This window comes from Nelusetta ayraudi, unplaced genomic scaffold (assembly GCF_046127955.1).
Source record: "Nelusetta ayraudi isolate G7.1 ecotype Tasmania unplaced genomic scaffold, CSIRO-AGI_Nayr_v1 ptg000090l, whole genome shotgun sequence".
NCBI lineage: Eukaryota > Metazoa > Chordata > Actinopteri > Tetraodontiformes > Monacanthidae > Nelusetta > Nelusetta ayraudi.
The window spans coordinates 3723893-3737218 of NW_027466140.1; the positions used below are offsets into that span (position 1 = coordinate 3723893).

The window sequence follows — 13326 nt, forward strand, 5'->3', positions numbered from 1 at the left end:
TTTCTATTGTCTTTGTCTTTGAAAGGCTCCATCGTTTTGTTGTGTTTTTTTCTGTGTATCTCTCTGCTTATTTATCAATCAAAGAAAGGATGCAGATGTACTGCAATGGGTGGATGGTTGGATGGATGGATGGATGGATGGAGGGACGGATGGATGAAAGTCTTTTGTGAAGCCAGTCAGCCAGTGGGAAGAATCCACATCCAAAGTTCAGTGTCTGGCCTTGAATAATGAATCAGAGAAAAGCGTTGCGATAACTGTCTCTGTTAACTATTGATGAGGTGCTCAGTCTGCTGCAGCAGCCGTTGGTGAAGAGTTCACGCTGACCCTGGAGGTTTTCATGTCGGGGGGTGAAGGGGAGGGGGGGAATGGTTTTGGCTGCAGTCGGATTTGAGAGACGCTAAGGCTATTATCCCTCTGCTCTCCGACGCTGCGGAATTCGCGTTGCTCTCGTGCGCGGTGAGAGGGACTTAACCTCCGCGAGATGTTAACTGACCGCTGCTTTTAGACGTGACTACTCAACAGCACGGCATCCACTCCGGGCCCTTAATGCACCCAAAATGGTCCGTGTGCCCTTACTTGACCTTGCGCAGCCTCGCACCGCGTTCGACCCCTCTCAGATGAAAACACAGATTCAATCAGGGGCCGACTGAGTTGTTCGGCAGTAGACCTGCGCACCCTGCGGCGCGGATGCTCTTCTCCATGTTACAGCGGCGCCCTTTTAAAGCGCTGAGCTAGATATTCTGCCCCTGTGCCTCAAACACACACCCACGGGTTTGGCGCGAGGCATTCTTAAACATATGTTAATGTGGGAGTGTATAGAGTGTACAGAACAAAACAAACAAAGCATCCGACCCCGACGCTGAGGAAAGTCTGGACGAGGTAGAATGGCTTCTCTGTCATGCAGGATCAATACATCTTCATATCAACACTGAATATATCAGTCACCGAGCATCCGCAGTCGCATCCATCTCCTCAGACGTGCGGCACGCCGCGGTCGCTCCGACTCACAACACACACACACTCGACACACGCTGTATGAATGTGGCTCCAGTTTCCACTTTGCCCCACGTCGGGATCCCTCTGACGCCTCACAGCTGTACAAGTTAGATCCCACACTGTAAGTCCGATCACATCCACCCCCTGTCCAAATAGAATAAAAGACTCCAATTTCTGGACTGGACTGTCTGTGCCTGGTGGGGAATTGGCAACATAACTCACAAATCAACGCCGCCGACCTCTTGGGATGCGGCCACGTCGCAGAGTTGGCAATGTCAGTTCCGCCGCATCGCTGAGGCAAAAAGGTTTAGTTTTCCACTTTCGAAAAAGGAGGAAAGGTGACGAACAGGACACAGTCTGCACCAACTGTTCTTTCTTTTAGTCTTTGTGTTGTTTTTAAATATGGCAGTAAATGGTATAGTGCGGAGTTACTCCCTAAGGCATTATAATGGTCACTAAAGTCCCCAATCATGGGGATATTAGTCACTTAACGAATTGAACTTTATACATTAGGAAAGAACAGTTCAGAATTGAATTTGTCATGTTCTCACATGTGCCCTTTTCTTTTGTGTTCAGTTATATTTTAAGTCAAAAAGAGTTTACAATTCCCAAGTTTGCATCGGTATTACAATTTCACACTCTGTTCTACCTTCTGCTTGGTGTGGAGTTCTCTAAATATTAGGATTTATGTTTAACTACAGCAACAGTAATAATGTCACTTTGTAGAGGCAACAGAACAATAAACAAGAGAAACTGAAAAACACTGACTGACACGGAGCCAAGAGAGAATAGAGGAGTGCAAATGAAAAACCGCAAGCTCGCTGTGTGTTTGAAAGAACACCTCAAGTTCAGCGCGACTCCCTCTCACGGCTGCGTGCAAGGTGACTTCCAGCCACAATAAAAACGCTTTTCTTTCTCCTCCTTGAGATAAAGTTACACTTGAAGCTAAAGGCATCCCAGAATACTCTTGGACTGTGCCAGATTCCGCTCCTCCAGCAAACCACATCCAGGCCAGGTGGCTATTTCAGAAATAAATAAAATTTAAATAAAAATAACACGACCCCGCGGCTGCAGGCCTCTTCTTCCTCTTCCTCTGCACCCGATTCTGACTCTGAACTTGCGATGGCGTCGATCCTCCGATCATCAACGCGCTCCACCTGCAGTGACGGGCGGCAGCGGTGACTCCTCACGCGCGGGAACGCGGAGGAGCGCTTCATCTCGGCGGACCTGACAGGCGACTCGGCTGATTGCGCTCGTCCTTGAACCCTCGCTGAACGCCACGCTGGCGGCGCTGGTGTCACCGCTGATGTTTGTCACGTTAAGCCTCCCTGCCGCTGACGCATCTGCGCCCGAGAACGTAAACACGCCGCCCTCGCCGCGTATATCACCGCCCTCCTGATTCCCGACGGTAAATATCTCCCGGCGCTTCCGACTTCCCATCGGCTGTAAAAAAAAACCTCGAAGGCGGTAGGCCTTAACTAGATGAGCAACTAACAGACGCGAGATGCACCTCCGGCCCCGTCCATCTTGTTGTTTCTCCTCCTTACGGCAAGATTTATTCCCGTCAGCGGGGCAAGGACATCTATCGCTGCCACGCTAAAGGTCCAGCGGTGCCCGTAGATCAGCTGACTATCATGAACACTTGTGACAGCTCACTCCGAGTGGCTGCCCGGATCGACAGGCCGCTGCCGTGTCATCCGTCACGCACATCTCAATCCCAATATGGGTTCTTCATCAGGGCTGGGGGAGGGAAGAGGGAAGAGGGGTGAGGCTGGAGCAGACAGGCTGTGAAAGATGGTGGCCCCGCCCCCCCTCCCTCCGTCCATCCGTCCGTCCCGGCATCCGTCGCTCGGCTTAATCACCTCAGATGAGCCCACAGTGATAGCACGGCTCATTAATAATGGGCCGGCCGGGAAATTAGAATGTGAGCTGAAGTCTGTCGTGTCTGGCTGTCACGCACATGTATATATTCTTTGAACCCGAAGCTGTGCACTCAGATGGAACTGTTGAAATATGAATAGTAGGGCTGTCGGAGAGGAAGAGTGGTGGATGAAAAAAAGATGATCAATGATCAGTGAAACAAAGCACAACCATCCAAGTGGAAAACAAAATGACAAGGCAAAAGGTAAATTTGGTCAGAGTGGCTGATTTTTACATTAATCAGCTATCAAGAGGAGACAACATATTGTATTTAGCAAAAGGTCCCAAATTAATTCCATTTTGAGATGTTGAGTCTGCTGTAGGAGATCTTTCATTGGACAGAAAAGCTGTAAAACAAAGCATCTTCTACTTGGTAATTTTTTTTTTTTTCATTTCAACAAAGAAAAATACATTTTAAGGTCCAACATTAGCATTAGCACGTCACTGTGAACATTCCGGTGCGGTTAGCGACACCTCTGTGCCTCGGGAAGCAGAGAACGGGGTCAATTTCTTGGAAAGAAAACGCAGACCCTCTCGCCGTCATCCCGCAGCAGCATTAAAGTTTCAGCAGCTCTGTGGGTTTCTTAGCGAGGGAGTGGAGAGAGTGGGGGGAAGGAGGGAAGGAAAGAGGGAGGCTGCACTGCTGGATGCACTTTGTCAAGTCTGCAGGACCTTCTGCAAACTGCCCGGGTCTGAGCGGAGCAGTTTATCCAGGCGCCCTGAGCAGGCGCTGAGATATTGATAGGTCCTGCAGGAGGAGAGACATGCGGTGATTAATTGCACGGGGTGTGGAACCCTGATTATCTACTGCCTCTGTGTGTGTGTGTGTGTGTGTGTGTGTGTGTGTGTGTGTGTGTGTGTGTGTGTGTGTGTGTGTGTGTGTGTGTGTGTGTGTGTGTGTGTGTGTGTGTGTGTGTGGACTGAGCACTCTAGGGAGCCAACTGGAGGCTCGCGACAGCCTGCGTGTGAGTCTTTTTTGGCTCTTCTCGCCGTCCTCGTAGCCCAGTTTCGGGTTTGACCAGCAGGGTGAATTTTGCCTCGCACAGCTCAGAAAGTTTGGCCAGCGCTCCAAAAAAAGCAAGTTCAGTATTTAACAGGGTTGAATCCGACTCACGTCTTCAAGTGATCACGTAAATATTTCCGTGCGCATTCATTGTCTCCAGCAGGAAGTAGGAAGAAGGTTTCACGCATCAGTGCACTGATTAAAACAAAAACAGCAACAAAAAAAAAAGTCAGTCATGCCCAATTTGATTAGTCCGATCCTGTAAATCAATCACCACAGCGCACGCAACGAGAGTTCTGTCAATCAAATTTCACGGCTGACTTGACATCATTAGCGATGACAAGTCCATTTATCTGAGGCTGTGTAAACTCAGAGCAAACTCAGACTCCCCGGGCTCGTTTGAGCTTGTTTTTTTATCTTTGATGATTTCATCTTTTTCAGTCAAAACACTGTCACGCCTCGTCTAGCTGGTTGCTGCTGCTCACGTTGTTGGCCGCGCGAGCAGCTCGAAAGGGGTAGAGAAAAGTATCAGGTGTGATGACGCGCCACAGAGAAGCGAGATTAGCGGGCGCAGAGGAGAGACAGTGGAATGTGTGGATGCTGAATGAGGTTGGAACCAGTCAAAGAGGAGATTAGAAGATGTGGCTGCAGAGGACTTGATGTTGGTTGGTGTGAGGGGAGAGGAGATGGAGCCAGATGATTGGCTGTGGCCAGACCCCGCCCCTAAAGCTTGGCAACATCTCTCTCTGTCTAGGCGTGAGGCTTATTTACAGCATCACATTCTGTCTTTGTTATTAAAATTGTTAGAAATGTTGCATACAGCTCATTGGCCTGGTGGATGAGTGACTGGCAGGTTGTGGGTTCAATCCCATACCAAAGACTTTGCCTCCATGCTTGGCACTCAGCATCAATAGTTGGACTCAGAGGCGGAGGTTAAATTTTGCGAACTTTGCGATGTGAAGATCAGCTTTGCATTTTTCTCACACAAACAAGAGCTCCAAGTGCACTCGACACTTGTAGCTGCAAAAAATAGAAGAGACAACGGGAGTGTAGGAGTGCGTCTGCATTCAGCTCGACTTTATATTTAGCAGTTTGCTGGATTCTTCCAGGCGGAGGGAACTGAGGCCGCTCTCTCACCCATTCATCTCGGGCCTTTGTGGGTAAACACGGCAGAGGGTTACACGCCGTGATATTACTGGCACGGTGCGAGGTGTCACGTGATCAGAAACGAGCAAACCCAAAAAAGCAACTCCACAGCGTGGAAACGGGTCATGCGTCACAAGTGTAACTTTTGCAACACTCTTTATAGTGCTATTATTATTTTTTTTTTGGGGGGGTGAGAGGGCCTAAATTGGAAAATCATTATATTAGTCACACATGTCGCGGATTTGGCGAGGGATCACGACTGATGGATGGCCCCCCGCGTGGCCGTTTTCATTAAATAATAAACGTGACAGTGAGGGACACGGAGCTAAAAAATCCATTTGGAGGAAGAAAAAAAAAAAAGGAAAAAGAAGGAGACACAATTTATTTGGGCCGCTGGTTCTCATGCAGCTAATCCATCAGCGGGGAAAGGCGGGGAGGGTTTTTGGGGGGGAAATGGGTCAGCGATGAAAGCCGAAGCGGGACGCTGCCCAGAAGAAGAAGAAGAAGAAGGCTACGCTTCCAATTCATTCGCTCGCTGCGTCGCACCGCACAAGTGCTTTTGTCTCTCCCGTAAACGCAGTGAAACGGGGCGGAACAATGCCGCGAAGACAGCGGAATGAAAAGCTGCGATAGAGCCGCGTCGCTAACGCCTGACCGCTACATTGCGTCGCACACTTGGCTCCTCCCACTCCTCCGGCTTTGATCTTTTTCTCACACATCAATCAGCGGACGGACGCGTCATTCAGAGAGAATCTTTCTTTTCACTCCTGGAATCTGGAATTATTTTTTAAAATATCTGAAATAAACCCTGTTTTCTCTGACATCACAGTGTTTTCTTTCCTGTGGTTATTGGTGTCAGTGTCAGCAATACTGCCACTGTACTGACTTGGTATGTTATCAGTCAAAAGATTTGCAGTATTACACACTACAGTTCTCCTAAGTCGTCTCTAAATTCTATTTTTTGTGCTGTACCTTTAATATTTCTTCCTTTTCAGCCACCGGGATAAAGTTCCAAGAGCGCCCCTTGCTGTTAATCTGACTTATTTGGTCAGCTCCACGTCCTCCCCCGCCCCTCCTCCCCCCTCCCTTCTCTCTCCTTACACGACCACAGTGACTTAACGCCATTGATGTTGCCAGTGTTGATGTTGTACCGCCCTTTAATTTCTCTCGTCTTGTTTTGATTTGCTTGTGTTTCTGCCCTTTTCCTGCCGCTGTTGTTGTTGTTGTTGTTGTTGTTGTTGTTGTTGTTTTACTTTGATTTCACGTGCGTTACTGTGCCGAGCTCTCTAACTTCCACTTCATTCTGTTGTGGCACCACCGCAGTCCAGGATGACGCTGCCCCAGGTACCCAGGAGTACATTATGTTACGGCAGGACTCCATCCACTCCGCGGATATAAGGAGTAAAGGGTCCCCCTTTCGTGCTAAGTGTCACGAAATCTTCTGCTGCCCCCTGAAGCAAGCCGTCCACAAAGAGAGCTCAGAGCCCGAAGGTTTGTCTGCAACCCCTCTTTTTTTGTCATTTAGTTTTTTTTTTCATTTGCTGATGCTCTTCGCAACCCCTCCCCCTCCCCCAGCTTCTCCCGCCGTTCTCATATTCCGTCTGAACCGATAGTCCCCCCCGCCCGGCCCACCCCACCCAAAAGAAAAGTTCTCTTTCATGTCTCTCCCTTTTTTCTGCATCTGCTCCCCTTTTTAAGCATGAAAATGCCAGCGATCCCAACGTAGGTTTTCTTTTAGTAACCACAGCAGGTCATCTGTCCCAGACCTCTCTTCACCTCTGTATAGCCAGTGTTGGTGAGTAATCTATCACTAAGTAATCCACTACTGTCGTTAAACTACTTTTTTAGTAACAGAGTAATGTAACGGGATTACTCTGGCAAAACTGGTACTTATATCATAATTACTTTATCAAGTAACGATTCTATTACTTTTCTGAAATATTTTGCAAGCTAAAAATGTCTTACTATCCACAAAATGTCTGACATTTAGAAAAACAACCGAAACAATGACGTTGCAGATTGATGATGCAGCCGTGCATGCGACGTCATTGCTATGCGACGACGCACCAAAACAAGCACGGCAAGCATTTAAGAATATTGTGGTTCGTTGTACGTTATGTGCAGGAAACAAGATGTTCTCAACTCTTGCTTTATCTTTTTTTAACTAAAGTAATTAGTAATTGATTACTTATGAAACAAAGTAGGTAAAGAAGTAATTAGATTACTTTTAAAGGAGTAATCAGTAATCAGTAGTTGGATTACATTTATGGAATAATCCCAATAACACTGTGTATAGTTTAGTGTGTGTGTGTGTGTGTGTGTGTGTGTGTGTGTGTGTCTGCCTGCACACCCCCTTATGTTGGGCCGAGGAGCACAGCATCATCTGTAGCTCCGGACCACCCAGCCACCCCCTCCCATCCCAGAACCATTAACTCGGTCACCAGCAGCCCGGGGCTCGTGCACATACCAAAACAAAGTGCAAAAAAAAGAAAAGAGTGAGAGTGTGTGTCTGTATGTGTGTGAGAGAGAGGTTATGGTAGAGAGATGCAGGCAGTGCTGCCCCAGTGACTCCAGTGATGTGGCACTTTCCTGTTCCACTTCCACCCGACCCTCAGAGGACATATAAGGTGACACTAGCACCCCCCCCCGCCCCCCCTTGGAGAACTCTGGGAGATGTAGCAGAACAATACTAGTCCACTGCCGCCCCCCTACCCCTCCCCCCACGCAATCCAAATGCTTCTGCCAGCGGCTCCCTGCCTGGTCTTGGTGGTTGCAGCCCCGCCTCCCTTGCCTCCCTTCCCCAGCATCTTGCACCCCCCCCCCCCCCCCCCCAGTGCATGCAGCCGCATGGCCGCCGTGCACTCTGCCGAACGCTCGGAGACGCAGTGGCGTCAGAACGAATGAATGAACAAATAAATGAAAATGCCTCCGCGCTGCGAGCATGCTGCCGTGCACCCTGCGCAGCGGCGGCGCTCGACTCTTTGACTGCCTCGTTTATCATCTGTCCCGCAATAGAGTGCTAAGATTGTAGAAATTGCCTTCCTTTTTTTCCCCCAGACTGCCCAATAGGTAAGATATTAATGATTTCAATCTTGCTTTCTGCAATGTGTTGCTCTGCCTCCTGCTGTTTGGATCATGAAGAGCAACATTATGTGAATTACTGCGCTTGGGTATCGCTTCACCTGTCGGACGGAAAGATTTCACACACAGACACCTCCAGCCTGAGGGGTGGTAGAGGGGAGAGAGGTGGGGTGTAATCAGAAGAACACTACCAGAGGTCTTGCTAGGAAAGTACAGATGCATTATTCAGTTTGGCTGCAGCTCTGCTCGGACGTGACTCAATTTACAAAGGAAGGAGTGGAGGCTACGGCTGTTATGTAAGCCGCTCATAAGGACGTCATTACCGTTGATGCACGATGTGGACGGTGACAGCGCCGAATCGTGTTGTGCAGACGCTGATATTATTGCAGCCCGAGTGTGTGCGCGGCACATGAGCTGCCAGAATACTTACTCACCAAGTCACAGGGTTTTAGCGTCAAGGCTGATTTCACCAGAGGTTCAGACGGTGCAGAAGCTGAGCGAGCAGAGACCAAGTTGCAGGGAAAATGAAGACATTAGAACATTTTTGAGTCTAAGTCATCAAGTGGCTGTTGAATAGAAAACATTTCACACTGCAGCTAATATATGTTTAGCATGATTGTTTTTTGCTGAGAAATCAGTGAGTCTGAAGTATTTAATCCTGCAAAAATGCATTTGTAGGATTTAAGTGAGGTTTTTGCATTTTTGCATGACAAAAACCTGTTTTTGTCGCTACTGCAAATGATAGATAGATAGATAGATAGATAGAGACTTTATTGATCCCTTTGGGATGACTCCCTCAGGGAAATTAACAATGAGATGCACTGTTTTGTGTGTGTAACAGGTTCATTGTCTGGTTTAAAGGCTAACGGCAGCTTGCATGTACAAAGGTAGCCCTATTAAAAGGTTTTTATTGGTATTTGTAAATTGGTTGAATTGATTTGAAAATTGTCACATATTAGCGAAGAACAGTATAGCGCACAGAGTCGTCTGCGGTATCGCTGCCTCCTCTGATGTCTGCCCATACGATGGCCACGCTCGGATGGCTGACGCACGTACTGATTTCATGGGTAACGCATCAGCAGCGCACAGTCTGAGCTCCAGCCACATCAGGTCGCTACAGGAAGTGCAGTCAGTAGGTGGGCTGCCCCGACACGTGCATGTGAAGCAGTCCTTTGTGTGAGCCACATGTTTTGTGCTACAGGTTTTAGCTTCAACAAAATGAACAGATGATGGACGCACAACAGCCTCAGGTCAAGACACACAAAGTGCAAAGGTTAAAATTATTACATAGCTTGAAAAACGTTGTGCAAATTGGAAACGCTGAGAAAATACCATGCTTTTTTTGCATTTATAAAATACAGGAATTTGATTATAAGGCAATTAATTATAAGGAATAAACTTCCAGTGAACTACAATGAGTAGTCATTGAATAAATAGAGAAACAGAAAAGCTGTGTGCATCATCTCTCAATTACAGGTAATGCAGTCAGTGCAGTCTACAGAATTCTAGAATTCATCTTTGTTGCCATGATACATTTCTACAGACATTTACATTTGTACAATCTGTACATTTGTACAACATTGAAAAAAATACGCCAAATTAGTAGTTCTGCTAACAGCAGCATTCAACATTTTATTATCAAACAATTGATCTTACATTAAACTTTATCTTATTTTTGATAGCCCACATTAGATGCCAATTGATGCTCATCACAATGCCAAAAAAAAAAATGGCCACAAGTACTCTGCAGATGGTACAGAGGATTTAATTTTTTACTTTCAAAAGATCCCCCATATGAGTCTTGTTGCCCTGCGAGAGCTTCACGTGTGAGCTGGTGACGTCAGTGGGTTCACTGTGTGTGTTTCCTGTTGCCAGTCTGACTGTTGGTTCGATCAGCGTCGCCTCCTCTCGGCTACTCGTCTCTCCTCCCGTTGAGTCTCCTGCTCCTGCTTCGCCGCCTCGCTCCGCTCCTGCTCCTCGCCAGGCGGCGGGAGGAAAAGACGCTGCCTGCGGCTGCCGATCTGTGTCAATATCCCATTCATTATTTAGACGGTGGCAAGACGGCGTATTTATAGTTGCGAGCCGCGCTTAGTACACACAGACAGATGGGTCTCCGCGCAGGCATGTAAACACTCATTTCTCAAATGTATTTAAAATAAAACGTCTTTTGAACCAGGCAGCGCATGTTTGCCACCAAATTTAACCCTGAAATATTCTGGTTCAATTAGTTCCCCTCCGCTTAGATTGTTTGCATTCAAGTTGACTGACATAAGAAGTTGCTGCGGTTGAAATAACAACAACTCTAAATATCAAACAGCTTAGGAACGTTGCTGACAATTGCAATGTCAGGAAGCGTCAGCTGCTATTAAATTTTGCAAGTTTTCATTTTGCAATTTTTCTCTCTTTTTTTTCTCTCTTTTTTTTTTTTTTTTTACATGCGCACTCATCACAACACCAACATGAGTCATTTGCAAGCAAAGTCATAAAGACGGCAATGCGACACGTCACTTAAGGACAGAATGATTCCCGGCACCTGTGTTGCTGAGCGATCTAATCCATTCCAGCCGTCGCGGCAAAATAACTCATCCGCTGCCCACTCAGCCAGGACAACGCAAGCAGAGGTGCGAGAGGGACGGGCAGCGGCCCCATCCATTTCCCACACCCGCTTTAAAAAAAGGAAAAGAAACTGCAGCGTCCGGCGGCCGTGATTCACCGGCGACTCGCCACGTCCCAAATACGTTTTTTTTTTTTTCTTCTTCTGGAGAAGCCGACGTCGCTCTCCATGACAGAGTTTCCCATTACGACGACTCGCCGATGAGTCGAGAGGAGACAAACACGCGGCCTCGGGATGCACCCGCGCCCCAGTAACGGCTTGTTTAATTTTCTCTTTCTCCTGCGCCGCCGTCGCTCCGCGTTGACAGTGCGACTGAGTCAATACGTAAATAGAGCGCATGAATAAATTATGTTTATGGGAATGTTATTTGATGCCGGGAGGGCGGGGAGGTGAGGGAGGGCTGCCGGTGTCGCGTCAGGGGCTCTCGTTCATGAGTCCGTCCTTGATGATCAACGCTCGTCCGTTCTTCAATTCAATTATTGAAAGACGCTGACGGAGGAGAAAACAGCTTGTTTGCTGTGGCAAACATGTTTCCCAGGGCTTGTTCACTCTGCGTCGAAGCTTCGTCACAACCGCAGCACAGCTTTTACCTCTCTCGAAAATGCAGCGGTACACCACGGGGACGCCGACCCAGGAAGACCACGTGGAATGGGTCCCGCTTCCTGGATGTTCCTCCTTGGAGCGTCATCGTCTTTGAAATGCACCTGCAGGCCTCCAGTATTGCAAAGGTGGTTTGATTTCAGCTCGCAACTCACTGTTGACTTCCCCCGAAGCTCAGATTGTGAGAATGACAGTGAATCTCTGATCGCGGTTGGTTGGATGCTGTTGTGCAGAAACTGGTGTCGCGGAAAGTCTCTCATCTTTGGGCAGAGTTGTACCCTTTCATAGCAGACACCAGTGACAAATAGAGGATGATCTTTATCTGCTCAAGAGGGGTCAAGAGGTGCGTTTGAAGAGGTGGCTGACAACCCTGTGGACAACCAGAGCTAAAAGACAGAAGCGGCTGGACAGAAAGTAACAGCTGCAGAAGACTTTGATGCTGAATCTGTGCCAAAGTGCATTACCCCGAAATGCCAGCAGGGAGAATCACCGACGTGGAGTCTAGACGGTCGGCAAAGCAGGCAGCGTCATGCCTTGAAAGTGTGGTTTTATAAATAATTAGTCACATGTTTTTCTGCCGGAGATCAAAGTCCGTCATTTGTCTCTTTTTATAAGGGAGGCTCTGATCTGTAAATTCTCTTCTCCTCATCCGGCCTCTACGCTTGCCTCCTCTCAGCGCCGCCGTCCAGCCTTTCGCAGATGGAGGGGAAAAAAAAAAAAAGAGCTTCGACCGCTTTTCTCGACTGACGCTATGACGGAGTAGAATCGAAGCAGAACACAAAATCGGCCCCTGGAGTGAAAGTCCATCTGTTCTGCAACACTCACCTGCATTTGCTCTTTTTGAAACCCACCTAAAATACATCAAATTGTATTTAGATTTTTAGCAGAACACTAACGTGATGCATGATCAGTCGAAGGAGAAGTTGTGAGAGTTATTACATTCCACCATTGTCTGTTGAATTAGAACTCTCTCTTCTATTGCTGTCTGTGTCGAAGACTCAGCAGCGGCCAGACAGAATAAAGTCAAAGAGCAAACTGACCCCCAGTATTTGTTATACTAGTTGACGCGAGGCATGTTGATACTAAGTTTGCACCCCGTCAGCTGGCTGTAACCTGAAGACATAGAAAGACAACTGCTAGTTTCTACTGTGCAGCATATTTCACAACTCAATCAACTTCAAGTGCTTATTTTTAAAGCACTAAATCACGTCCAATGACATCTTGAAGTGCAACTGTTTACAGCTGCTCAGTCTGGCTGTGGTGCCAACTGGCTCTGGACAGTACACATGTTCCGAGTAGAAGGTACTTTTGTCGCTAGGTTGTCTACACGGAACCTCTTTATTCCACCTATTAGGCCCCTAGACTGTCAGCACCTTCAGGTCTTCCTCTGTGAAGTGACACACTGCTCCTCACTTCCACAAGACTGGACTTTTTTGAGGGTCCAGCCTGTTTATGACGCACCATCGCTGGACCACATCTGCTGAAGATGGAGAGAAAACAACAGGCCGGTTTGACTCTGACAGCCGCAGACAACCAGGGAGGTCGAGTCGGGGGGGTTTGGCGGTTACGTAAAGACCTTGCATGTTTCTTCTCAGGAGGCGGCCAGCGACGTGCCAAGCTTGTCGGCCCGGCGCTGCTGTTGGCCGCAGTTCATACAGACACCCAATTTCTCCCATCGTGCTGCCTGCCAGACACCAAAAAAGGACTCAGCTCTTCCAGGGAGTTTAATGAAACCCAGATTAAGGACAGCAGAAGTCGTGGCCGTCCACCGCCTTGCTGCTCAAACGCTGCACTGTGATGACGGCGTAAAAACTGCTCAGATTACTTTGGAGAACTTTTCCTCAGGAACAGTATCGCTGACAATGTTAAATCCCAGAAAGTGATACTTACTGTTCCCTAATCCAAGTGTTTTTTGGATTCTCTACCAAGTCAAGTCTCTGGATCCTTTGAGGCCTTTTTGCAAAAA

The 13326-nt window shown here is 47.8% G+C and overlaps 1 protein-coding gene across 2 annotated transcripts in view; it reads left to right on the top strand.

The window, feature by feature from the left end:
* The window catches only part of fgf13a (fibroblast growth factor 13a), an 82339-nt gene that overhangs the window by 32298 nt on the left and 36715 nt on the right, over positions 1-13326 (top strand). For both annotated transcript variants that reach the window (XM_076046587.1, XM_076046586.1), the window contains exon 3: positions 6389-6556. In XM_076046587.1, coding sequence (XP_075902702.1) covers positions 6389-6556 — 168 coding nt within the window. The remainder of the gene's footprint in view (positions 1-6388; positions 6557-13326) is intronic.